At 37.9% G+C, this 27,965-nt stretch overlaps 1 protein-coding gene across 1 annotated transcript; it reads left to right on the top strand.

The window, feature by feature from the left end:
* The first annotated feature begins 364 nt into the window (after window positions 1-364).
* On the top strand, window positions 365-26,323 carry prkx (protein kinase X-linked). Its single transcript, XM_083938054.1, has 8 exons — window positions 365-802; window positions 9,529-9,697; window positions 11,421-11,684; window positions 16,275-16,394; window positions 21,099-21,194; window positions 21,914-21,971; window positions 24,559-24,636; window positions 25,481-26,323. Exons 1-8 carry the CDS (start codon window positions 643-645, stop codon window positions 25,604-25,606), a joined length of 1,071 nt encoding a protein of 356 aa, XP_083794180.1. The 5' UTR covers window positions 365-642; the 3' UTR covers window positions 25,607-26,323.
* The last annotated feature ends 1,642 nt before the right edge of the window (window positions 26,324-27,965 follow it).

Below are 27,965 nucleotides of genomic sequence, written 5' to 3'. Positions count from 1 at the left end.
TAAATTAACAGTAAATAAATAGAGAGTAAATACATAAACAGGAAATCAATCAATAGACAGTAACTGAATAAATAAATAGTAACTGAATGGTAAATCAATAAATAAATAAATAGACAACAAATAAACAGTAAGTAAGTAAACATCACTTGAAGGAATGAACAGTAAATAAATAAATATACAGTTAAAAAACAGTACGTAAATAAACACAACTTACATAAATAAACAGTAAATAAACAGTAAAAATAAAAGTAAATAAATCTATTAAATAAAACCGTAAGTGTCGCCGTGTTGTGTTTGAAGTCTCTTATTGTGAAAGTCTTGAGCGGAAGGTCCGCGGCCTATCTCTTCCTGGTCGCCCCAAAAACACACAGAGGAGCCGCTGGCTGACGTGTGTTGTTGTGTGTCCGTTTGCGTGTTCTTTGTGTGTGTCGGTTCATTTGTCGTGTTGTAATTCGCTCCACGTGTTACCGCAGACACGGCCGGGGAGTTCGGCTCCGTGTCCCGGGGAGGAAGAAGCGGAGAAACGGGCGGAAAGAGACGATGAAGTGAAGGGAAGCTGCAGCAATGAGCGACGGTTACCGCGTTGACCCGCTGGATTCCACTCCAAATCAACACAAATAGACCCCACCATTAGAGGCGAACATGGCCGCCTCCAGAGCTAAAGAGCCGGTCTACAACAGCGAGAGAGACCCGGTGAAAGAGAGCAAAAGTAAAGGGAGTACCGGCGGAGGTTCAGCCGGAGAAACAGCTGCTAACAACCGGATATACTGTCTGGAGGAGCTGGAGACTGTGGCCACTGTGGGTGAGTATTTACTCCTATAATAATAATAATAATAACAATAATAATAATGATGATGATGATACAGTACAGCAGGTGAGTGTACTGAACCTCAGTTCTACAGGAATGAGTGTTAAAACTGGGCTACACCTAATGGTCTATACATAGGGTATTTTCCCTGTGATAATATGCATTATAAGATGCAAAATGACTAAAAATAGAAGCAAAAACATACAAAATGACTAAAAATAGATGCAAAACTACCACAAAAACATACAAAATGACTAAAAATAGGCGCAAAATACCACAAAAACATACAAAATGACTAAAAATAGATGCATAACCTCCACAAAAACATACAAAATGACTAAAAATAGATGCAAAACTACCACAAAAAGATGCAAAATGACTAAATATAGATGCAAAACCACCCCAAAAGGATGCAAAATGACTAAAAATAGATGCAAAACTACCACAAAAAGATACAAAATGACTAAACACATGTAAAATGACTAAAATAGATAAAAAACCATCACAAAAAGATGCTAAATGACTAAAAATAGATGTAAAACCACCACAAAAAGATGCAAAATGACTAAAAACAGATGCAAAATCACCAAAAACAGATGCAAAACCACCAAAAAAAGATGCAAAATGACTAAAAACAGATGCAAAATGACTAAAAACAGATGCAAAACCACCACAAAAAGATGCAAATTGACTAAAAACAGATGCAAAATTACTAAAAACAGATGCAAAATCACTAAAAACAGATGCAAAATCATCAAAAACAGATGCAAAATCACCAAAAACAGATGCAAAATCACTAAAAACAGATTCAAAATGACTAAAAATAGATACAAAACCACAACAAAACCCAGAATGCCTAAAAATAGATGCCAAACCACAAAAAGATGTAACACCAGGCTGCTTTTTGCTCAGACGCTGAATCATTAATGTCGTGCTGTTGTGGTATAACGGTCTTAGTTTGCAGTGGACACGTTGCACCTTTTTGGCTTCTCTTTAAGCGTGAAATGATCCCAAACACTTTCTCTGCTTTCTCCGGATGCAGTGGTGTGCATCCGTAAAAAACGTCCGTGTAGAACAATGATCCCTGCGCAGAACAAGCCGCAGTACGCGCAAGATGGGAATTAAACAAATCAAACAAATGTTTGTAATCGAGTCACTCGGTTAATTGTTTCAGCCTCAGTTATTTCTGTTACGGTTTGTTTACTTTGAAAGGAACACTTAAAGAGGAAGACGTCCTCAAATGTCTCAAAGATACTCAGTATGTTAAAGGATCAGATTTCAGCTCAGTTGTTTTGTTTTACCTTTAATTCTGGGTCCTCTGATGTTTCTATTCAGGTTTGTTTATGTTGAAAAAAGACGTTTTGTCTCTAAAATGTGAAAACATGTGCGTCAGAAGATCTTCACTCCGTTAGAGGATCAGATTTTGGCTCAGCGTTCTTGTTTTATGTTTTAATAAGAAGCTGTGGGGTCCCTCAGGGAAACGTCCTGGGTCCTCCAGTGTTTGTATGCGTACAAAGAATATGTTCGGTTTCTAAAACGGTAAATAATGTGGAGATGATGGCCTCGAATATCTCAAGTCAGTTTACCGTTACGGAGGAGAGGAACCAGGAAGTGCTCACATTTAACAAGGTGACATCATCAGTAGTTGACTATTAATCAATTAATCGGCCCAGAGCTAACTTAGCTGATGTTAGTGCGTTAACATGACCCTTTCAACAATATCAGTGATATTCCAAAGGATATAACGGCAGATTTCTGGAGTCATAGTTGAGAAATAATGTGTTGTGTTTTTCCGTTTTTGTCATAATGTGTTGAGTTATGAGACGCAGCAGCAGCAGCAGTGAATAAAGTGAGTAATGTCAAGGTTGCTCCATGTTCAGGCAGCGTCCCGCCCTTCAGGGAGGCAGACACTGCGTTTGACTTGTCCAGATGAGTCACTGCAACATCATGAATCACAGGGAGTCGACTCTTCATTCACACTGTATGAATGAAGTCTTTTCTCAATGACTGAAGCGAAACAATGACACAGAGTTCAGGGTGAAGCCTCGAGGCTGAGCTGCTGTTCAATAATCTCTTCTGAACATTTCACACAGGTAATATCCACTGATCTGAAACATGAAACAGATCAGTTATGCATTAGTTTTGCATCTAGTTTTGTTTTGTATCTTTTTGTGGTGGCTTTGCATCTCTAAAGAGAAGCAAAATAAAAATAGATGCAAAAGCACCACAAAAAGATGCAAAATGACTAAAAATAGATGGAAAATCACCACAAAAAGATGTAAAATGATTAAAAATAGATGCAAAACCACCACTGAAAGATGCAAAATGACTGAAAATAGATGCAAAACCACCACTAAAAGATGCATTATGGCTGAAAATAGATGGAAAATCACCACAAAAAGATGTAAAATGATTAAAAATAGATGCAAAACCACTACAAAAATATGCAAAACGAATAAAAATAAGTTTAAAACCACAACAAAAAGATGCAAAATGCCTTTAAAGTAGATGCAGAACCACCACAAAAAGATGCAAAATGACTAAAAACAAATGCAAAACCATCGCAAAGAAAAGCAAAATGACTAAAAAAGATGCAAAATGGCTACAAAAAGATGCAAAATGACTAAAAATAGATGCAAAACCAGCACAAAAAGATGCAAAATGACTAAATTTAGATGCAAAACCACCACAAAAAGATGCAAAATGATCAAAAATAGATGCAAAACCACCACAAAAAGATGCAAAATGATCAAAAATAGATGCAAAATCACCACAAAAAGATGCAAAATGACGCTCTCTCAAAAACACCTCACACCACCGTGAAACCTTTTCCTATAAGAACATCTTGTTCTTTCACTGTGGCTAAAAGTAACAGATAAACATTTGAAATAGGGACTTTGAGTATTGTCAAGAAAGTCATGATTCGATAGGATATTGATTCAGTAACACGTGTAGTGTGACCCAGTTAATCCACTTTTATGTAGTGAGTAAACACTGGGACATTCTGATAGTGAATACGTGGAGGGGTCGGTGATCTGACAGGAGGAGGATATGTCATGGAGCAGGAGAGTTTTCTCGTGATTTCAGTGACAATTAACGAAGCAGCAGGCAGATGACGAGCTTCAGCTGATTACTTTTGGGCGGTAAATCCCTCTCATCAGGCAAAATGGCTCGGAAAATTGGATTTATGCGAGCGGCCCGCGTGCTCGGTGACGGCGTTTTCCGGTGCCGCGCGCCTCCCCGACGGGCGTGGAGCTCAGAGTCCAGCTAAATGCGCATCATTCTGTTAAATGCCTCCCATAAATACAGCAGACGGTAAATCACAACGCTCGTCACCTGCCTGCAGAATCAAACCGTTGCTATTAATGAGAACGGCGCCATCGCTTCCTTCGCCGTCTGGCCTTCTCTGATCGGCCTGCACCGCCAAACACAGCTCACATCCACAGATATCTGTCTTTTTGTTTTTGTCCTTTATGTGTCACTGGCTGATGTCGCCGAGAGCAGCTCTTCCACATTTTTTCTTTCCCAAAGTGCACCAGGCGCTATGGTCATGTGTCAAAAATGGACCAAACCCACGGCTTTTAACCTCCCGAACGAGCTGCGGAAGTGTACGAACCGGGGTTACTGCGTCACGGTTGTTCGCCCCCGGGGGCCAGTCGAGCCGCAGCTGACATCCACGTCTGTCCAAAGTTATTGTCACCAGTTCACCACTGCAGGAAAGCAAATAACATGACTAAAATTAGATGCAAGACATCAGGAAGATGTGAAACAACCACCAACAGACACAAAAGGACTCCATGGACATGAAAAATGACCACAAAGAGGCCCCAAGGTACTACAAAACGATACAAAATAACTAAAAATAGATGCAAAATGGCTGTATAGAAACACAAATCCATTAAAAATATCCTTGAACTAATAAAAATAGGTTGAAAAATGACCACAAAGAGGCCCAAGGATACTATATAAAGATACAAAACTCCTAAAAATAGATGCAAAATGATTGAAAAATGACCACAGAGGCTCAAAGACACTACAAAACGTTACCAAACAACAAATAATAGATGCAAAATGATTCAAAATGTTGAAAAATTACCACAGAGGCTCAAAGATACTACAAAAGGATACCAAACAACCAAAAATAGATGCAAAATGATTGAAAAATAACCACAAAGAGGCCCAACAATACTACAAAACGATACAAGACAACTAAAAATAGATGCAAAATGATTCAAATAGATTGAAAAATTACCACAAAGAGGCTCAAAGATTCTACAAACGATACAAAACAAGTAAAAATAGATGCCAAATGGCAGTATAGAAACACAAATCAACTAAAAATATCTTTGAAATACTTAAAAATGATTGAAAAATGACCACAAAGAGGCCCAAAGATACAAGACAACCACAAATAGATGCAAAATGATTCAAATAGGTTGAAAAATGACCACAGAGGCTCAAAGATACTACAAAAGGATACCAAACAACCAAAAGTAGATGCAAAATGATTGAAAAATGACCACAAAGATTTTTAAAGATACTATAAAAAGATACAAAACAACTAATAATTGATGCAAAATGATTAAAACAGATTGAGAAATGACCACAAAGAGGCTCAGATATACTAAAGACGATACAAAACAAGTAAAAATAGATGCAAAATGGCACCCCTGACTTGTACGACCCAGGGAATATCAGGTAAATTCATCATCAATGTCTCCAACATCATATTAATGTGGAACTCATCAAAGTTTCAGTCCACTTGTTTTCCTAAAGCCCAGAAACAGCAGGTGGGAGAGTCGGGGACAACCCAGTTTTAAGCGACAGTACGGTACTCTCTGGAATCAAACGCACGGTTCTTGGACCACTCCAACAGTCGGCAGCTTGAGAAACTACCAGAGAAGCAGCGGAGCTTCTGACGTCACACGCGGCGCAGGCCTCGTGCAGCGGAGAGGTTGATTTTCATGCATTATTCTAATTTGAAGTTGAGCCGAGGAAACGGTTCCACCCCCTGAAACAGAACCCGCCAGAACAAATAGTGTCAGAGCGTCAGAACCGGAGCGGGTCCATGTCGGCTCTGTTCGTGAATAAATGAACCCGCGCAGAAATGAGCAAATGGATAACTGAATAAAGAAATAAGTGCAGAAATAAGCAAATGTAAAAATGGGTAAATAAATACAGGAATAAACCAATTCATAATAACAGGAGCTATGGAGGGTTAAACATGACTCGATGATCAATACAGGAATTAATAAATGTATCAATTAATAAATACATGCATACATAAATAAATAAATGGATAAATACATGCATTAATAAATAGATAAATACATGCATTAATAAATAAATGTAGCAATTAAGAAATAAATAAATGAATTAATAAATACAGGAATAAAGAAATAAATACAGGACCTACGGAGGGTTTAATATGACTCGAGGATCAATAAATGCATAAATATGTATAGAAATAAATGCATAAATAAATATAAAAATAAACATATAAATGAATAAATAAATGCATGCATGAATAAATAACTGTATAAATAAATACAGAAATAAATAAATAAATACAGGACCTACGGAGGGTTTAATATGACTCGAGGATCAATAAATGCATTAATAAATATAGAAATAAATGCATAAATAAATATAAAAATAAACATATAAATGAATAAATAAATGCATGCATGAATAAATAACTGTATAAATAAATACAGAAATAAATAAATAAATACAGGACCTACGGAGGGTTTAATATGACTCGAGGATCAATAAATGCATTAATAAATATAGAAATAAATGCATAAATAAATATAAAAATAAACATATAAATGAATAAATAAATGCATGCATGAATAAATAACTGTATAAATAAATACAGAAATAAATAAATAAATACAGGACCTACGGAGGGTTTAATATGACTCAAGGATCAATAAATGTATAAATAAATATAGAAATAAATGCATAAATACAGGAATGAATAAATTCATGCGGAAATAAATAAATAAAAACATACATATATCAATAAAGGTGTAAATAAATACAGGAGTAAATAAATACAGGATCTATAGAGGGTTAAACATGACTTGAGGATCAATAAATAAATAAATACATGGAGAAGTGAATAAATAGATGAATAAATAAATACTAGAGATGCACTGATCCAGACAGATACTGATACGTGGGCTGAGCTGCAGCTGATACCTGATACTGATCCGATCTCACTGCTGAAAGAATGAAGCGTAAACCTGTTTGTGTGAGTGAAGGCGTCGGGCTTCACATCAACATTTAGCCATTTAGACATTAACACAGATCTAAATGTTATCTTAATATTATTTATTAATTGATTAATTTATTTATATTAAGTGTACATTAACAGCAAAAAGAAATAACACTTCCATGTAAAGTGCACTGCAAACAATGGCTTAATTAACTTTTAGTCATTTTGCATCTTTTTATGGTGGTTTTGCATCTTTTTGTGTTGGTTTTGCATCTATTTTTAGTCATTTTGCATCTTTTTGTGTTGGTTTTGCATTTATTTTAGTTATTTTGCATCTTTTTGTGGTGTTTTGCATCTATTTTTAGTCTTTATGCATCTTTATGTGGTGGTATTACATCTATTTTCAGTCATTTTGCATCTTTTTGTTGTGGTTTTCCATCTATTTTTAGTCATTTTGCATCTTTTTGCGGTTGTTTTGCATCTATTTTTAGTCATTTTGCATCTTTTTGTGGTGGTTTTGCATCTATTTTTAGTCATTTTGCATTTTTTGTGGTGGTTTTGCATCTATTTTTAGTCAGTTTGCATCTTTTTGTGGTGGTTTTGTATCTTTTTTTGGTCATTGTGCATTATTTTGTGCTGGTCTTGCATCTATTTAAGTCATTTTTAATCTTTTTGTGGTAATTCTGCATCTATTTTTAGTCATGTATCTTTTTGTGCTGGTCTTGCATATACTTTCAGTTATTTTTAGTCTGTCTGTTTCTGTGTTGCTATGACAACAGCAGCAGACCTGAGACAAAGGTTGATTGTTATTAAAGCAGCGGAACGAGACAGCCCGCATTTCATCAGGAATCATGAGTCAGAGCGGCGGACTGTTGGACCACGCGCTGTCAACACCGGACGCTCGTCCTGGTATTTAACAGCAGCACGGAGCTCAGGGCGACAGAGAGCCATTCTCTGTCTGTCGCAACTCGCCTGAAACGTTCCTGAGCTGCCCGGAGGCAGATGGATTGGAAGCTCTCCCAGGCTCATGATAACATGATAATAACAGCCTGTCATCGTCTCATCACGCGCACTGACGCTGGATCATCGAGTCTGATGCCATGAGGTGTTTTCTGGGGCTTTTTGTCTGTGTGCAAACACTTTTTAATGTTAAAGCGTTGTAAACCACTGCCGGCAGACTGGACTTTTCCTCCAAAAAAATCTAATTGACAGTTTCATCTATGTTCATTTTGATCCGACAAACCCTATGCCATTGGGTAACGCAACAGAAAGCAAAATTCAGACAAATATTTACATAATAAAAGGCAAAACTGTAGGTTCAAAAATAATAAAAACAGGACGTGAATATAGCAGAAACACTGATAGTAATGTGTTGAAGTGTTTAGAAAAAGTAAAAATGATGAATTGATCCAAAACATTGCGTTCCACACCATCAATTATGGCGACTAAATGCGGCAACACTACTCCAGGTATAGCAAGTTAGCTCCCACCGAAAGTAGTCTCCTAGTGGCTGGTAATGAGTTGGAGGGACCGCGGACCCAGTGGCTAGTTAGCTGAATAATAACGGCTAAAAAGTTAACTAACGCTAGTTTGCTAATTGCATGCTTTTATACTACACTCGTTACAGAAAATGATCTGCACAAAGTTGAAACTCCTCTGTTTATAGAGTGAGTGGATAAAACATACATTTGATCATCATATCTGTTTATTTAGCGTTTAGCTAGTTATTAAATGAATACATTTATAAATGAATAAATAAATACATGCATAAATAAATGTATAATTGAATAAATAAATACATGCAGAAATTAATACATGAATACAGGAATAAATAGATACTATAGAACTATAGAGCTGAATAATAATGGCTAACCAGTTAGCCTACGCTAGCTTGCTAATAACACAAATTTGAAACTCCTGTTTATAGAGTGAGTGGATAAAACATAAATTTGATCATCATATTTGTTTATTTAGCGTTTAGCTAGTTAGCTAGCAATTAAAAATGGAGGCTGGCGGAGTTGCGCATCTCATGTGTCCGAACAATCGTTGACCAAAACGACGTTGTTGCGACGACGATCTTGAGACACTAGATGCCGCTGTTCAGCTCATTCTACACATTCAACCTTTATCCATCTTGTGAGACTTTTCCAAACCATGCTTGAATCGATTCAGTTGCGTGGGCGTTCTTTTACACGCAAGGCCAAGAATTGGTGGCATTTTTCTCAGATTGGTTACTGTCAATCCCTATAACATTGTCAGCTGCGACCCCGACTGGGATAAGCTGTGACAGACGGGTGAATTCACAGTGTTATTGTCGTGTTCCGTGCCTGCCGATCTCTGAATATGTATTTGCACGCATTATCGATGAATGACAACTTTGAACATCAGTGTAGCTCAACACAGCACCTCAAACTTTACCAAGATGGAGCGTCCCCTTGGTGTTGATTCCTGTCACGGTGGTAAATCCTCACCTTCTGCTCTACCCCCACCACCTCAGGCACAGGGACCTTTGGCCGAGTTTTCCTGGTCAAGGACAAGAAGAGCCGCGCCTTCTACGCCCTGAAGCAGATGAAAATCCCCGACGTGATCAGACTGAAGCAGGAGCAGCACGTCCACAACGAGAAGGAGGTGCTGGCCGAGGTCAACCACCCCTTCCTCATCCGACTGTGAGTCTCAAACACATGTTGGTATCTGCTTGTTACAATTACAAATACGGGTCTATACTTTAAATAAGAATGGGAATGATCCAAATGACCTGTGTGAGTGACTTTTGGCCATGGCCCTTTTTGAAATTGGTCATGGTCGAAAGGTCGTGTCTAGATGGTTACCCAAGTCTCTAGAGATGGTTACGGTTAGGCATCGACATTGAAACGGTACAGGTTAGGTTAGGTGGTTGGGAAGCAAGTCTCTCTCTAAGTTTTTGCAAGATTTCGCAAATCCTGAGTTACCATCTAGACACAACATTTGAACTCTGCTTTCATTGTGATCTCTACGACACACCTGTAATGTTCACGCCGCCTGTGAACCGCGTGGCGCGGTTCACAGCATGTAGTGATGAAACGTTTAGGTAAAAAAACACGTTTATGTAAAAACTTACTTACTTACTTAAACTGGACAGAAGCTAAATAAAACTCACCAAAACTTTCTTAGTTAGTGTTTAAAGTCTTCCAACTATCACCCACTCTGGTGTGGTCCAAATAAATCCTTCATTCACAGAGTTCTATGCGCCGCGTTAAGAAACACAGTCATATCAATGGCCAAACCATCACTCCAGAAGCCGTTATATTCGTCCAACGGCCTAACTTTAAATGGAGACACTGTTTATTATCATATCGTTGACATTTTTGTTTTGTCATATGTCTAAACTAGTGATTCCCAACCAACAGATAACCCGTCGAAATAGTTAGCTTAAAGTAACATAAACAATTGAAATAGATAGCTAAAAGTAACTGATAAACTGTTATGATAGTTGGCTAAAAGTAATAGATAACCAGTTGAAATAGTTAGCTAAAAGAAATAGAAGAACAGCTGAAATAGTAAGCTAAAAGTAAAAGATAAAATGAATAGTTAGCTAAAAGTAAAAGATAAAATGAATAGTTAGCTAAAAGTAACAGATAAAATGAATAGTTAGCTAAAAGTAACGGATGAACTGTTAATATAGTTAGCTAAAAGTTACACAAACGGTTGAAATAGTTTGCTAAAAGAGACAAACAGCTGAAATAGTTAGCTTAAAGTAACAGATAAACAGTTGAAATAGTTAGCTTAAAGTAACAAAAAGCTGCAATAGTTAGCTAATAGTAACAGATAAACAGTTGTAATGGTTAGCTAAAGTAAGAGAAACAGTTAAAATAGTTAGCTAAAAGTAACAAACAGTTGAAATAGTTAGCTAAATGCTTATGCTACAAATTTCGTCTGGTCTATTTATTGATTTATTCATCGGTCGGGCACTAATCTCTTGCACGTCAGGATCCAAGTAAACCAAGCATCGTAAAAAAAGACCTGTGGTTTTGAAGACTGTATTCTTGTAAGTAATCGTGACTGGAGGTCAGCAGAAAAGGCTACAGGAAGTGTGGAGATTAAATAGCACTGTGGGAAAGAGTGGGTAATCGTCCTTGTGGCCAGCAGCCAGCACTTTTGGAAAACACCGGAGCCTCTTCCATCTTCATCGGTGACAGTGCTCTCTTGTTTTTATTCCTCTGAAGTGCCCTCACAGCCGAAATAGTTGTAGCACACAATTCCAGAGCTCACAGGGGGGATAACGCAGACTTATTTGTTCTGATTTCCTTAACTCGTCAGGGAGTGCTTTAACACTTTTACTCTCCGGTGGACACGCGGGGCAGCATTTATCAATTATTGAGTGAACCTTTTTTTTTTTTTGTTGCTTCTCAGGTTTTGGACCTACCACGACGAGCGCTTCCTTTACATGCTGATGGACTACGTGCCGGGCGGGGAGCTGTTCAGCTACTTACGCAGCCGCGGGCGCTTCAGCAACGCCACCGGCCTCTTCTATACCTCTGAGATCGTGTGCGCCATCGAATACCTTCACTCCAAAGAAATCGTGTACCGTGACTTGAAGCCTGAGAACATCCTGCTGGACAGCGAAGGACACATTCGCCTGACGGACTTTGGCTTCGCTAAGAAGCTTTCTGACAGGTGATTGAAATAACATCAGTGTACATCTGTGATTACGAGGAAGGTAAAACTGACTGTGTGTCTGATGATTTCGGCATCGAACCCTAGAGAGGCCCTATTATGCTGGTTTTCAGGGTCATATTTGTGTTTTTCGGGTCAGCTACACTAGGGTTACATGCTCCGACCCCCCCCCCCCCCAGAGCCGAGTGTGCTCTGCTTGGTCGGCTGGTCCGCTCTGTTGTGATTGGTACACTGTTTATGCTGCGAACCAGGAAATGTTACGCCCCTTAACATATACGGAATCAGCGACCTCAGCAGCTGAAAACACTGTCTACTGCATATGGAAGCTAGCCACGTTAGCTGCGCAACATGCTAACGTGCGCTTTAACAGGTTAATTTCCCGAAAAACAGCATAAAAGTGGCCAAACTCAGAAATTTGGAGAAATCTCTGATAGCGACCGAGACCCTAGCGTTCAGAGCTGAGCACAGCGGACCGAGAGGGTCGTTATTGCTCACTCCTAAATGCAAATACTTAATTATTTGACCCTTTGCTTTTATTTAACATGACTATAAAACATAACTACATTCATAGGTCAGAAAAGACGGAAAAGCATCATAGTTCCTCTTTAACGACTGAAGTTCCTGAATCTTGTCGTCTCTCCAGTTGGACATTTTCATTGCTGTTGGCTCAAAGGGATGATTAAAGGTTAACGCCAACATTAAAGTTAATGGATAAAGTCGCCGGTTATCATTTGGTCTCTTGGTGTTGAGAAAGTAACAACAATACTTGTGATTCCCTTACTGATGCAATTGTTGAAAAACGTGTGCTAAAGTGTCCTCTAGGAGCCAAAATGTGTGCTAATGTGGCCTTTAAGAGCCGGAACACGTGCTAAAGTGTCAAAATGCATGCTAAAATATCTGCGCACTCACACTGTCCTTCCGCACCGCGCCCCGGGCTTTAGGGTACTGTCCCCCCTCCCTCTCCCCCCGCTTGCCAGCCCGTTTGTACTCACACTGCCCCGGCCTCAGCCAATGCTTCTTGCTGTCCATACGTCATCACGTCATAACACATCACACGTCACACGTCACACACATTGATGACGTCATAGCAATGCGTCGCTTTGTTTACAAATCTTTCCATAGACCTCAGAGTTTTTGTGCGTCTTGTCGACTGTTTTTGAATATTTTCATCGGCCAAATCTGCAGTAAACACTCCACTTCCACACCACACCAACATGAACCTTTCAACGCCATTGTTGTTGTTGTTAAATGTCCGCGCATGGTCCGTCCTTCTATTTTCTATGTCCGAACAGGCACACATACATGACATCAGAACCGGAGTAGGCCTCATGCTCGTACACGTGCGCACGCTCGTGCTCGTACATGTGCAAGCGCGCTCTACAAAAGCCCACCTCTCTCAGACGGGCTGTTGACGGCCAGCTGGCCGCAGCTATGCGTGGAGCGGTTGCACTCACACTGGTCAAACGCACTAGGCTTTAGCCGAAAATCCTGTTTTGGCCAGGTGTGGAAGGACAGTGTGAGTGCGCCCTAGGGGCCAAAACACGTGCTAAAGTCCCAAAATCGCATGCTAAAGTGTAGTCTAGGGGCTAAAACATGTGCTAAAGTGCCCTCTAGGAGCCAAAATGCGCGCTAAAGTGCCAAAATCGCATGTTAAAGTGCCTTCTAGGAGCTTAAACGTGTGCTGAAGTGCCAAAATCGCATTTTAAAGTGTCCTCCAGGAGCCTAAATGTGTGCTGAAGCGCCAAAATCGCATTTTTAAGTGTCCTCTAGGGGCCAAAACGTGTGCTAAAGTGTCCTCTTCAATAGCGAGGATGCGCTTTTCTTGCCAGACTTATCAGATCAGATCAAACCGATCTCGTCAAATATTATTAAAAGTCCCTGAATCGCATCTTTGTATAAATGGACACGCCTCATCCCTGACTTTAGGTGTCATCAAACACGTTTCGTGGAGCAACTTGTTTCCATCTCTGGCCGCTTTATCGTGTCTCTGTGGTTAATGAGTTCGGCCCTCATCCATGACCCGCTCTGTAAATCACGGGCGTAGGGAAGTCCAGAGTGTGACAGCAGAGTAATGAATGTCCTCGAGATGCTTTCACACTTTAAGGGAATCCCAACAACTCCCGAGGAAGCGGCAGCAGCTCCCCTGCAGGGCGCACTGATGTAATTTAGTCTGAATTAGATATACGGCGAGCGAGGCCTCCCAGCGACCTCGGCAGAATTGAAAAGATGAACGGCTTTATGTCTGCAGAGACGCCTCGCCGCTGCAGTGTTTCTCCGGAGCGCTGACCCTAGCTGACATGTAAACATAATGGAGTCGGATAACATTCTCCTGCGCACATGGAGTGGATCCCTCTGTGATGTGAAGGGACCCACTTATATAGACGGAGGGCAGCACAGTTCCTGTGGCGGGAAGACAATTGCCTCGCGTTCTCTTGTACTCGCCGTGTCCACAAAATGACTAAAAAAAAGGCACAAAAGAGGCATAAAACGGCCGAAAGGAAGTGAAAAATGAACACGGAGAAATGGAAAACGGCTTAAAATAAATGGAAAATGACTACAAAGAGACATGCAATTACCAGAAATAGTTGCAAAACCATAATGAGGACGTGCACAACTCAAAAAAGATGCAAAACCACCACAAAAAGATGCAAAATGACTAAAAAAATAGATGCAAAACCCCCACAAAAAGGTGCAAAATGATTAAAAATAGATGCAAAACACCACAAAAGGATGCAAAATGACTAAAAATAGATGCAAAATCACCACAAAAAACAAACATACAAACGCAAAATGACCAAAAATAGATGCACAAAGACTCTGAAGATGCAAAATAACTCTCTTGTACTCGCCGTGTACGGGACGTGATGGAGCGCTGCCGCAGCCCGAATGCTACCACGGCGCCCCCTGCTGGCTTACGATGACAGAACAACAGCTCTTCGTCTTCTTCTCCTTCTTCTTCTTCTTCTTCTCCTCCTCCTCCTCCTCCTCCTCCTCCTCCTCCTCCTCTTCATCCTCCTCCTCCCGCTGACTTCAGCAGCCTCCTCGGCCTCCACGGGGGCCGACATCATTTCCATACAAATTACCGTCGCCATGGCAACTGGCCGAAAAAAGGTCATTACCCAGGTGATATCGGTGACAGGCGATGAAAGGCGGGCGGCGGGCCAAGTGCTCTTCATCAGAGGACGAGTGGCTTTTACAGAGAGACACCGTGTCAATCAGCTGCACTGTCAGTCTGCGCCGAATAACCAGCCCTTTACTTCAAGATTCAAGATTCAAGAAGCTTTATTTATCCCGAGGGAAATAATTTTGCAACAGTTTCAATACAAAGGTTGGAAAGGGTCAGAGTAACAATAAGCATAAAAACATAAATCAAATCAAAATAAAGCTAACGTTAAATAAATCAAGCAATGAAGTGTGACAGAGTGCAACAGACGTCGTGGTTAAGCGTAGGTTTATACAATATACAACAATACGCAGCGTGCAGTTTAGCAGCAGATTGAAATGAAATAAGTACAAACTAAATAAGTGAGAAGGAGCGATAAGTGATAACAGTGTTAAAAATGTAGCAGCATTTCCTTAAGAACTAAGTGACAGTATGGAACAGTGGAGTGTCTTTTCCGGTTCCGGCGCTGTGTTAAGCTGCAGCCAGCAACAGTTGCTCCCTCTCCTTTCCGCACTTTTTTGCTATTTTATCTTATTTTACTGTCTTTTTATAGTGCTTTTTCCTGTCGCCCTCCGTTATCACCGGGCAACAACCACGTCCAAGGTTTCAAACGGACTGAGCATAGAGTTCTCTCTCCGCGATTCCATCAGTTTGTTTGGTTTTGGTAAACGGGGAAAAGGGCGCATCGGTGTTGCAGCATGACAGAAACAACAACAAAGGGATGCAAAATGAGTTCAGAGAGGCGAAAACCCCAAAACGTCTAAAGAAAGAATCAAAACATCTACAAAAAGACGCAAATTAACAACAAAATGACCACAAGGAGGTTTGAAATGACTAAACATAGACGTGATTACATTTCTCCGGGTCTAATTTGAGTTGTTTTGCATTAGCTTCTGTTCATTTTGCATCTTTATTTGACATTTTTGCTTCTCTGTGGTTATTTGTCGTCAATTTTTGTCTATTTGCTGTTGTTTTACATCATTTTTAATATTATTATTAATAGAAGTAGTCTTTTAATAACCTTACTGTGTGTGTGTATGTGTCTGTCTGTCTCTCTCCCTCTCTCCCTCTCTCTCTCTCTCTCTGTCTGTGTCTGTCTGTCTGTCACTCTGTCTGTCTGTCTGTCTGTCTCTCTCTCTGTCTGTCTATTTCTGTCTCTCATTCTGTCTGTCTCTCTCTCTCTGTCTCTGTCTGTCTCTGTCTCTGTCTGTCTCTCTCTGGCTGTCTCTCTGTCTCTGTCTCTGTCTGTCTCTGTCTCTCTCTGTCTCTCTGTCTTTGTCTCTCTCTGTCTCTCTTTCTCTCTCTCTCTCTCTCTCTCTCTCTCTCTCTCTCTCTCTCTCTCTCTCTCTCTCTCTCTCTCTCTCTCTCTCTCTCTCTCTCTCTCTCTCTGTCTCTGTCTCTCTGTGTGTGTGTGTGTGTGTGAGCAGGACCTGGACGCTGTGTGGCACGCCCGAGTACCTTGCCCCCGAGGTCATCCAGAGCAAAGGTCACGGGCGGGCGGTGGACTGGTGGGCTCTGGGCATCCTGGTCTTCGAAATGCTCGCTGGGTAAGATGTTTTTAAACAGCAGGGGGCGCCAGGTCAGCAGTGGTCCACTGTGGAAACCCCCTTCTTCAGTTTTCATTCTTCCACCTCCTTTTCGTATGGAGGACTGGAGCTGCCAAAGTAAAACTGAAATACATGAATATGCCTTTAAATGCATGTTATAAAAAATATTATCACACATGAATGGAGACATTCATTCATTCAGAAAATGGGACGTAAATTGATATTTCATCTATATTAGTCTTTTTTTATTAACATTTGTATTGATTTACCTGCCTATTTAAAACATTTCCAATTTATTTATTATATCCTTTTAATTTTATTAGAATTCCAAATAGTTATTTTCATTATTTATTATGATTATTTATATTATTTATTATTTATTTATTTCTGTCATTTCTGTGTTTACATGTGTTATTCATTTTGCAAACGAAGTATCTCATCTAAATAATGTAAAAAATGTTTATTTTTATAAATACAAAAAATAAATGAAAAAATTACTTAGAAAAAATATAGGAAATTTAATAAAGTAAATTTCAATGAATTAACAATATAAAAAAAGTGTAATTTCCAGAGGAAAAAATTTTTTTTTCTTTGATTAAAGGGTACATTTTAGAGAAAACCTAATATATTCTCTATACAAATATATCTATATATCTGTATCTCTATGAGATTAAACTCATACATTTACAGAAATAAATATGAAGCTGCCAAAATAAAACTTGAATACATAAATACGCCTTAAAATGCACCAAAAATAATATGAAATTTGAATATAGACATTAATTAACTCATAAAATGTGACACAAATTGATATTTCTGTTATAATTAGCAAAGTTTTTATTAACCTTTGTATTCATTTCCCTACCTTTTAAAAACACTTCTTATTTATTGAATTTATCCTATTATTTTTATAAACTTTCTAAATTATTATTAATATTTGCATGTATTCATTTTATCATGTTTTTATTTATTTCTGTATTTATATGTGTTATTCATTACGCAAATGAAGTTTCTGTCATCTAAATCAATAATAAATCATCTAAAAAATAATAAATTATTTAAAACAAGTACAAAAATTCAATGCAAAAATAAATAATACAAATAAATAAATAGGAAAGTTAATAAATATTGGCATTAATACACAGGTAAACAGAAATTTCAGTTATGTCACATTATATAAATTCATTAATGCCTGCATTTATTTTTAATATTGTTGTTGGCACATTTCAATGGCATATTTATTTATTTATTATATTTCTAAATTATTCTTTAAAAAAATCTGTATTCTCTTTATTTGCATTTCTTCTTCATTGTGCAACGGACGTGTCTGTCATCTACATAAATATTCAATAATGAAAAAAATACTAAATCCTTTTTTAATAAATACAAAAATCAAATGAAAAAATAAATAATAATAATAATAATAATAAGGTAAATAGGAAAGTAAATAAATATTGTCATTAATACACAGGTAAACGGAAATATCTATTCTATAACATATCAATGAATTAATGCCTACTTTTATTGTTAATATTATTGTTTGCACATTTTAATGGTGCATATATTTATTTATTATTACATTTCAAAATTATTATCAGAAATGTATTTTTTATGTTTACATTTCTTCTTCATTATGAACACAAGGGTCTGTCATTGCAATAAATAATAAATAATGTAAAAACAAATACAGTACATTTAACATTTAAATGGCATATTTATTTATTTATTAAAACATTTATTTATTCATCTATTTTTTATTTTGGCAGGTTTAGTCTTCCATACTTTCAGACAAAAACATTTATTTTGACTTCACTCTCTGCGTCCATAGATTTCTCTATGTTAGCATTATATAATGCCTCATTTGCATATTTTAATCCTAATATTTCAGAAAACTAAAACTAGTAAATAATGTTCTTAATGTGAGTAATCACCTGGGAAATTTCAACGTTAATTATATCAATTGTTGACCATTTACTGTAAATGAAGAATAACTATAAAATATTCATATCACGGGAGGAAACGCTTCGTGGCTTTCAATTAGTGTGAAGAATGTGACCTTCTCCCAGCATGCATTGGGGCAGGCTTTGAAGTCCTCTGCACCAGACGTGTCCAGGGAAGAAACTCTGCCGTGAGACCTCCTCAGACAAAGAGCTCTCTTCATCCCGCCGTATTGTTCGTCACAGGTTGCGATCCAAGAATGTGGCGGCTGCATCTGAAAAGTCTGCAGGCGCTCGATGGTCCTCCTCTGGGGCCAAGTTGAAAAGACACCAAGTGGGAGCAGAAGGGAAAATAAATGATCTCCCCCCCATAATCCTGCCCTCAGTGACAGGTTTCTGCTCTGAACCGAAAACAATCATCCTGTGTAAATTCACAAGAAGAAACTTGGATAATCTCTGAGAATAAAGTCATGAATTTATGAGGAAACACTTGGATAATCTCTGAGATTAAGATCTTGAATTTATGTTGAAAAACTTGGATAATCTCTGAGATTAAAGTTGTGAATTCATGAGGAAAAACTTGGATAATCTCTGAGATTAAAGTTGTGAATTTAAAAGGAAAAACTTGGATAATTTGAGATTAAAGTTGTGAATTTAAGAGGAAAAACTTGGATAATCTGAGATTTAAGTCATGAATCTATGAGGAAACACTTGGATAATCTCTGAGATTAAAGTTGTGAATTTAAGAGGAAAAACTTGGATAATCTGAGATTAAAGTTGTGAATTTATGAGAAAAAACTTGGATAATCTGAGATTAAAGTCGTGAATTTATGAGGAAAAACTGAGATAATCGCTGAGATCAAAGTCGTGAATTTATGAGGAATACTTGGATAATCTCTGAGATTAAAGTCGTGAATTTATGAGGAAAAAACTTGGATAATCTCTGAGATTAAAATTTGTGAATTTATGAGGAAAAAATTGGATAATCTCTGAGATTAAATTGTAAATTTAAGAGGAAAAACTTGGATAATCTGATATTAAAGTCGTGAATTTATGAGGAACACTTGGATAATCTCTGAGATTAAAGTTGTGAATTTATGAGGAAACACTTGGATAATCTCTGAGATTAAAGTTGTGAATTTAAGAGGAAAAATTTGGATAATCTGAGATTAAAGTCATGAATTTATGAGGAAACACTTGGATGATCTGAGATTAAAGTCGGGAATTTATGAGGAAAAACTTGGATAATCTCTGAGATTAAAATTGTGAATTTATGAGGAAACCCTTGGATAATCTCAGAGATTAAAGTCGTGAATTTATGAGGAAAAACATTTTTTTAGATTAAAATTGTACATTTGGGCTAAAAAACAGGGATGTTTGCTGAGATTAAAGTCGTAAATTAACAATAAAACAGTATTCGTAAATTCATGAGAAATAAATTATATTTTTTAGATTAAAGGGGTACATTTTTGAGAAAAAAAGTTTAAATATTCTGTGATTAAAGACGTAAATTTACAAGAAAAAATTTGAAATAATCTGAGATTAAAAACATAAATTAACGAGAAAAAGTTTAAATGTTATCTGAGAAAAGAGATGTAAATTTCCCCTAAAAAACTTTGATAATCTGAGATTAAATTTGGGAATTCACAAGAAGAAACTCGGATAATCTCTGAAAATTAAAGCCATAAATGTTCAACAATATCTGGATATTCTCTGAGATTAAAGTCGGAAATTTACTGCAAAAAAAGTTTCAATATTCTTTGAGATTAAAATCTTAAATTTACGACAAAAAGTTAAAATATTCTCTGAGATTAAAGTCATAAATTTACGAGAAAAAAGTTTAAATATTCTCTGAGATTAAAGTTGTATATTTACGAGAAAAAAGTTTAAATATTCTCTGAGATTAAAATCGTAAATTTACGACAAAAAAGTTTAAATATTCTCTGAGATTAAAATCGTAAATTTACGACAAAAAAGAAAATAACTTCTTACTCTTCTTACTCTGTCACAAACATCAGTTTAATAACCTGATGTCGACGCGGTCAGAACTCATCGAGCTTGAACAAACTAACTTTTAGTCGAGTAAATCTATAAAATCTCCTCTTAAACAGACCTGAAAGGGTGAACATCACATCGTTTAAACACCTTTACCGTCCATTTAATACCAACCCTAATATGTCGTGGCTTCCTCTGCTGTAAAACCATCATTTAAGTCGTAAAACGGTCCCATCGTGTCGTCTTCCCATCCCGCCACACTGACCCAGATTCTCCAGCTATGACAGCACCAGTTGGGCGTCTGCGGTGCACAGCCGGCTCCCAGACGCCCCCCCCCCTCCCCTCCATCCATCCCAAAACCCACAGTCTCAGACTCTGGAGCTTTTCACCGGCGTGTGACAAACCGGTGCGATTACGCGCCCGTCTGCTCCGTGCGTAATGCCTTTCAGAGGCCGGTCCCATTATGTAATTTGCGGGTAATGACTTGACCAGGCCCGGAGAAACAGGGGAGCTGGGGAAGCGTTCAGCGGCGACAGGTCTGCACGTGGTAGAGATACACACACGCTGAACAAAGGCTGCTCTGTCTGCAGCAGGAAGTTATCACAGTGCGTAACGTGTTTCCCTCTCAGGTGAGGGCTTGCAACCTCTCACCGCCATTACCTGCCCGTTGCATCATGCTGTTTTTTTCGAGTACAGATGGAGTCTGCACACTCTGACTGTGTGTGTGTGTGTGTGTGTGTGTGCGTGTGCGTGTGCGTGTGTGTGTGTGCAGGTACCCGCCCTTCTTCGATGACAATCCATTTGGAATCTATCAGAAGATTCTGGCCGGAAAACTGGAGTTCCCACGCCATCTGGATTTCTATGTCAAGTAAGACGCCGTGTGTGTGTGTGTGTCCTTAATGTGCGTCGCGCTGAAGTAGCTCCCCCCACGTCACCGGGGTAGAAAACAGTTCCCCTCAGAAACAGTTCGGCCCTACCTGTAGTTCTGATAAGTCGGTAATGAGTTAGTTAGGGCTGTAAAAAGTTAGTTTACAGCCCTGCTTCAGCGTGTGAAAGCACCACTCCATCAGGCCTGACGCCTCCACACGTTAAACCGTCTCTTCTGCAGCCCGCAGACGGAAGGCTTTTCAACATGTCCACCGTTATATCACTCTTGCACAGTCCCGCGTCACACACTTCCGTCCATCAGAAAGTGAACGCTCATTCCGCAAATATCCAGACTCTGGCTGTCAGCCGCCCGTCGACACCCTTTTATCTCCATTCGTCGGCAGATATCACATCCCATCAGAAGGCCCTCGCGTAGGCGTCCACATCACACACACACACACACACACACACACACACACACACACACACACACACACACACACACACACACACACACACACACACACACACGTCCGTAGTCTCAGAAAGTTCCTGCGTGCGAGAACTTTCCTTCAATTAAAATATTTCACGGGAGCCGGCCCTCGCCACCTTTCACGGGCTGTCAGGCTACCTTCGGAGAGGAGGCATTTGTCATTTTCTGACAGCGCTGGCTGGGAGAACGTTGTGACAGCCTCTTTTCCGTGTCTTTTCCCCCTCCAGAGACCTCATCAAGAAGTTTCTGGTCATCGACCGAGCCAGGCGGCTGGGCAACATGAAGGTGAGTTGGTTCGACTGGCTGGCTCCCATGTTTCACCCCTTCAGGAGTAAGTTTGAGGTCAGCAGTCAGGACGGGAGACGCATTTACAGAAGGCTCGTTGAAGGCTTTAAAGGACCAGAAATGGTGCAGTGTTCCTCCTGCAGTGCCTGTTCTAGATAAAGGGTATTTTCAGATTTCAGCATACTGGGGTCCATAAACAGTCTTTTTACAGAGCTGGAGGAGGGGTAGGTAATGTTCAATAACAAAACATACATACAAGAGATTACTAGATTAAAGTGTTAAATTTACAAGAGCAAAACTTGACTATTCTGAGATTAAAGTGACAAATTTCCAAGAAAAAAACATGAATATTCTCTGAGATTAAAGTGTCAAATTAACAAGAGCAAAACTTGACTATTCTGAAATTAAACTTGACTATTCTGAGATTAAACTTGACTATTCTGAGATTAAAGTGTCAAATTTACGAGAAAAAACTTGAATAATCTCTGAGATTAAAAAAATCATAAATTTACAGGAAAACATTTAAATATTATTTGAGATTAAATACGCTAATGTACAAAAAAAAAGTTGAAATATTCTCTCAGATTAAAGTCGGGAATTTACGAGAAATAAAGTTGAGTGTTTCACCTGAGTATTTTAAGATTTCCTGAATACTGGGGTTTATAAAAAGTCTTGAAAGTCTAAAATTGGGTCCGACTGGAAAGCTGAGACTCTTGACAACTCATAATCTCTGAGATTAAAGGTGTACATTTCCAAGAAAAAACTTGAATAATCTCTGAGATTAGAGTGTTAAATTTACTAGAAATAACTTGAATAATCTCTGAGATTAAAGTGTTAAATTTACAGGAAAAAACTTGAATATTCTCTGAGATTAAAGTGTTAAATTTACAAGAGCAAAACTGGAAGATTCTCTGAGATTAAAGTGGTAAATTTGCAAGAAAAAACTTGAATATTCTGAGATTAAAGTGTTAAATTTACAGGAAAAAACTTGATAATCTCTGAGATTAAAGTATTAAATTTAAAGAGTGGGTATTCTCTGAGATTTCAACGGTAGCTTTACTCCTCACGTGAATCCTCCCTCGGTTCACATTCACCCGTACTGCCTCACGTGCAGAGTCTTCTTCAGTAAAGAGTGAATGATTTTCCCTGACACCCGATTATGACGGTGGGATTAAAGAAACTCCCCCGACGCCTCCTTAGCAGCCACGCTGCAGAACACAGGAGCAGGTCTGGAGTGTCTCATGTCAGTTCAGCCTTAGGACACACATTTGTGTCCCTCCTCAGTGGGAGCTGCGATTGTTTCTCTGAGCCCACTGATTAAATCCACATAATCCCAGACAAGATGATATTGATTATCCCTCTGCAGAGCCCACGCAACGCTCATTAACACACTGAAATGCTTCTTTACACGTGTACTGATGAGCACCGTCAGGCTTCAGTTACTTTGCATCCCGTTGCGGTCATTCTGCACCTATTTTTAGTCATTTTGCATCCTTTTGTAGACTTTTTGCATCTATTTTTCGTCATTATTCATCCATTTTTAGTCTCGTTGCATCTTTTTTTCAGTAATTGTGCATCCCTTTGTAGTGTTTTCACATTTATTTTTAGTCATTTTGCATCCCTTTGTAGTCATTTTGCATCTAGTTTAGTCATTTTGCTTCTATTTTATTCATTTTACATCACTTTGTAGTGATTGTGCATCCCATTGTAGTCATTTTGCATCCCATTGTGGTCATTTTGCATCTTTTAGTAAGTGTGCATCTCTTTGTGGGGGTTTTGCATCTGTTTTAGTCATTTTGCATCCCTTTGTAGTCATTTTGCATCTAGTTTAGTCATTTTTCTTCTAATTTAGTCATTTTGCATCCCTTTGTAGTCATTTTACATCTAGTTTAGTCATTCTGTGTCTTTTTTTTAGTTATTTTGCATCCCCTTGTAGATGTTTTGCATCCCTTTGTAGTGATTCTTCATCTATTTTTAGTCATTTTTTATCTATTTTTAGTCATTTTGTATCCCTTTTAGTTTTTCTTTTAGTCATGTCATGTTGTTTATAGTTTCTGTGCCGCCATTTCCAAATGTAGCACAGCTAACGACTCAGCTAGTGCTAGCATCTCATATTCATAACCTTGTTGATTAGCTCACTGTGCTAACCTGCTGCTCCCTGCTAACATCTGAGTCGTTTTCATTTGAAAAACACAGAACTGTTGGTAGCTTTAATACTCACACACACATTACATCTCAACACACACACACACACACACACACACACACACACACACACACACACACACACACACACACACACACACACACACACACACACACCCTGGGCTCTGATCACTTTAAGTTCCACACACACAGCAGCAGCAGGACCTCTGATTGGCCAGCTGTCGTGTGTTAGCAGGAGTCTGGCCAATCAGAGCTCCAGCAGCTGTTAAACGACTGTGTCATCGTTAAAAGTGGCTGATTCAACCTGACGGGTTAATTCTGCTCTGTTGTTTTCAGTTTTCGTGAGCATTGTTCCATTTTGTTTGTGTTTATGGGACTCTTCAAAGGTGTTTCTTTAAAAATAAAAGCTGTTTTGTTTCAGAACGGAGCTGATGATGTGAAGAAACATCGGTGGTTCAAGATCATCGACTGGGAGGCCGTTCCTCTGAGGAAACTGAAGGTGAGACACAAAAGTTTGAATTCAGACCATCGTCCATGTGACGTAAATTCAGTCTACATCATATCAAACAAAATAAACCTTGACATATAAACTGAGCACATGAACTGTGGCACCAGGTGTGTTTTCATTGATAGAGAAATAACTAGAGACTAGTTCCTTGAGGGACTCCACAATAACTTTTTCCGATTCTGCACCCCTTTGTAGTGGTTTTGCATACATTTTTAATCATTATGCTTCTATTTTAAGTCATTTTATGTCACATTTTTGTCATTTTGCATCTATTTAAAGTCATTTGGCATCTAATTTTAGTTATTTGGCATCTATTTTTAGTCATCTTTTATCTATTTTTTAGTAATTTTGTGTCACATTTTTGTCATTTTGCTTCGATTTTAGGTCATTTGGCTTCTATTTTTAGTCATTTTGCTTCTATGTTTAGTCATTTGGCATCAATTTTTTTTCATTATTTTGCATCTATTTTTAGTAACTTGCATCTATTTTTACTCATTTTGCATCACATTTTGGTATTTTGCCTCCGGTGACGTCACAGCGGCTACATCCATCCCCATGATAGTCTTACTTTATTATTAATTATCCATATTAATGACTTATAATTGATGAGGTAAGTGATTGGTATTAGTCACACACCCTGTATGAATGGTGCCTTATGAGAAAGTTACGATAACACACATTCAGGTCACAGTTAATAAAGTGGCCTCTTGAATACGACCTCTGCCTGTAAAAAAGTGAAAGAGGTGGCGTTTTACTCGGTTCTCGGTTCTACTGCGTCTTGAACAACAACGAAGCAGGTGTTAACTAGTTTCTATGGTTTCTCTTGTCTCCGCAGCCTCCCATCGTCCCTAAAGTCTCGCACGAGGGCGACACGTCTAACTTCGACGTTTACCCGGAGGACGACTGGAAGAAGGACCCGCCCGTGCCTCCCAAGGACCTGGAGATCTTCAAGAACTTCTGATCGCCACTTTCAGTCAGCGGCGGTGTATTTCCCGCGAAACGATGCGACTTATCGCAAAAAGGAGAAACTCGTATTTATCGACGGCGAGAGTCGCGTTTTTATCCGTAACGACGCTGTGACGTGTATCATACCGCAGAGATGATTTTGCTTTTTATATTCTTATTTATGTGACTAAAGTCAAAGCCGTTGCTTCTTTTTTTATCACCGTTTTTATCTCTGGAGCCCGCTCGTATGCAAAAATACCAAGACTGTTACTTTGTAAAAGACGAGAGAAGGAGCCGGTCTTGTTTTATACGATCATGTTTTAACCGGGTCTTGTTTTATACGATCGGGTTTTTCTATTTTTTCATTTTGAACACGACTCCAGCCTGGTGCTGTAACGTCAGCCGGCCAGTCCTCGTTGTTACCGTTATTGTTTTTAATCTCTACTTGGGCATGAGTCAGACACTTTATTTTGAAAGGGCGTAGCACTTGTAAAAAGGTGCCTTACATCACGGTTTGATGTCTCGCAGTTATCACTTGAAATCGTGCTTTTTTTTTTTACTCTCACTGCAGAACCAAAACAATGCATACATGATTAAATATGCCATTAAATGTACCACAAATAATATTCAAAAGGAAATGTAGGCATTCATTCATTTATAAAGGCATAAGTTCATTTTCTTTACATTTTTTGAATTTATTTTAAATTTGTTTTTTTTTACATCTATCAAGTTTTTAACGTATTTATTTATTTATTTATTTATGTATTTTCTTTATTTATTCCTTTTTACATTACATCTTATTATGCAAATACAGGTGCTGTCATTCGAATAATAATGTAAAAAGAAATTTCAAAAGAAAATAATAAATAAATACATATAAATTAATGAAAAACTGTAAAAATACAATTAAAAATATTTTACAAATACATCAATAAACATGCCATTAAGTGTACCAAAAATAATATGTAGGCATTAATTAATTGATACAGGTATGAGTTCATTTTTATTACATTATTTTTTGCATTTTTTAACAATGTATTTTTAATCCATTAATTATTTTAATGTATTTATTATTTATTTTTGTATTTTCTTTATTCCTTTTTACATTACATCTTGTGCAAATACAGGTGCTGTCATTCGAATTAATGATGTAAAAAGAAAATAAATAAATACATATAAATGTAAAAATACATTTTAAAATATTTAAAACATTAAGTGTACCAAAAATAATATAAAAAATTAAATGTGGGCATTTATTAATGGATGAAGGTATGAGATCTTTTTTTAATTACATTAATTTTTGTGTTCTTTACATTTTTTAATTTATTTTAAATGTTTTTTTACAAGTATTAAGTTTTTAATGTCTTTATTTATTCATGCATTTTCTTTCTTTATTTATTTTACATTACATATTATTATGCAAATACAGGTGCTGTCATTCTAATAAGTAATGTAAAAATAAATGTAAAAGAAAATAATAAATGAATGCATTTAAACGAAAGAATAAATGTAAAAAACATTTTAAAATATGTAAAAATGTGCTGAATACATAACAATTTAAACATTATTTCAATTTTATAAATTGAAAAAAATGAATAAATGTTAAAAAAAATCATTTTCAATCAATAAAAATACTTAAATTAAATCAGGCAATTTACAATTAATGAATAAATAAACAAAATCCATTTGCTTTTGGATTATTTTAATGAGCCTCGTTTGCATAATAAACACATTCATAATAATAAATACTTTAAGTAAAGTCAAAAAGAAAACCAATAATGGAGAAAATAATAAAAATTGTGACCAATAATGGGGAAAAGAAAGTAAATCAATTGAATTCAAAGACAAATGAACACAAATTGAAACAGAAATCTAATTTAAAGTCACATTTGATCATTTTATTAACACCTACACTCATTTAAATATTGTTTTGTTACATTTTAACGGCACATTGGCGCATGTATTTAATATCTGAGTGTCAGACTTCCCTCCTCTTCGTCGTCTTCATCACTGTTGTGTAAACTCAAGGTGCTCGGAGGTCGTCCGCTCAGTATTCGTACGTTTATCGTGCACGAAAAAAGCTTCACGCGGGACGATGAAAACAAACTTCTTCTTGGGTTTTTGCGCCTTTTTGCGTCACGTTTGATTGAAAAGCTGCTGCTCATCGTCGGGGTTCAGACCGGCGCCACCACAGACCGGAGGAAAGAGACCCGCGCGGCATCAACCGGCGTTCCCGTTTACGTTCGCGGCGTTTTCGTCCAGGAGGAAAATGGCGGCGTTCGTTGAGGCGAAGCGCCAGCGTTGTAATAAAAATGTGACGTTCAAGTGTTTTTTTACTTTTTGGTTTTTGTTTTTTTACCTAAAAGTGTTTCTGT

The sequence above is a fragment of the Echiichthys vipera genome, assembly GCF_963691815.1.
Source record: "Echiichthys vipera genome assembly, chromosome: 23".
Lineage (NCBI taxonomy): Eukaryota > Metazoa > Chordata > Actinopteri > Perciformes > Trachinidae > Echiichthys > Echiichthys vipera.
This window is presented reverse-complemented; position numbering and strand designations above follow the sequence as displayed.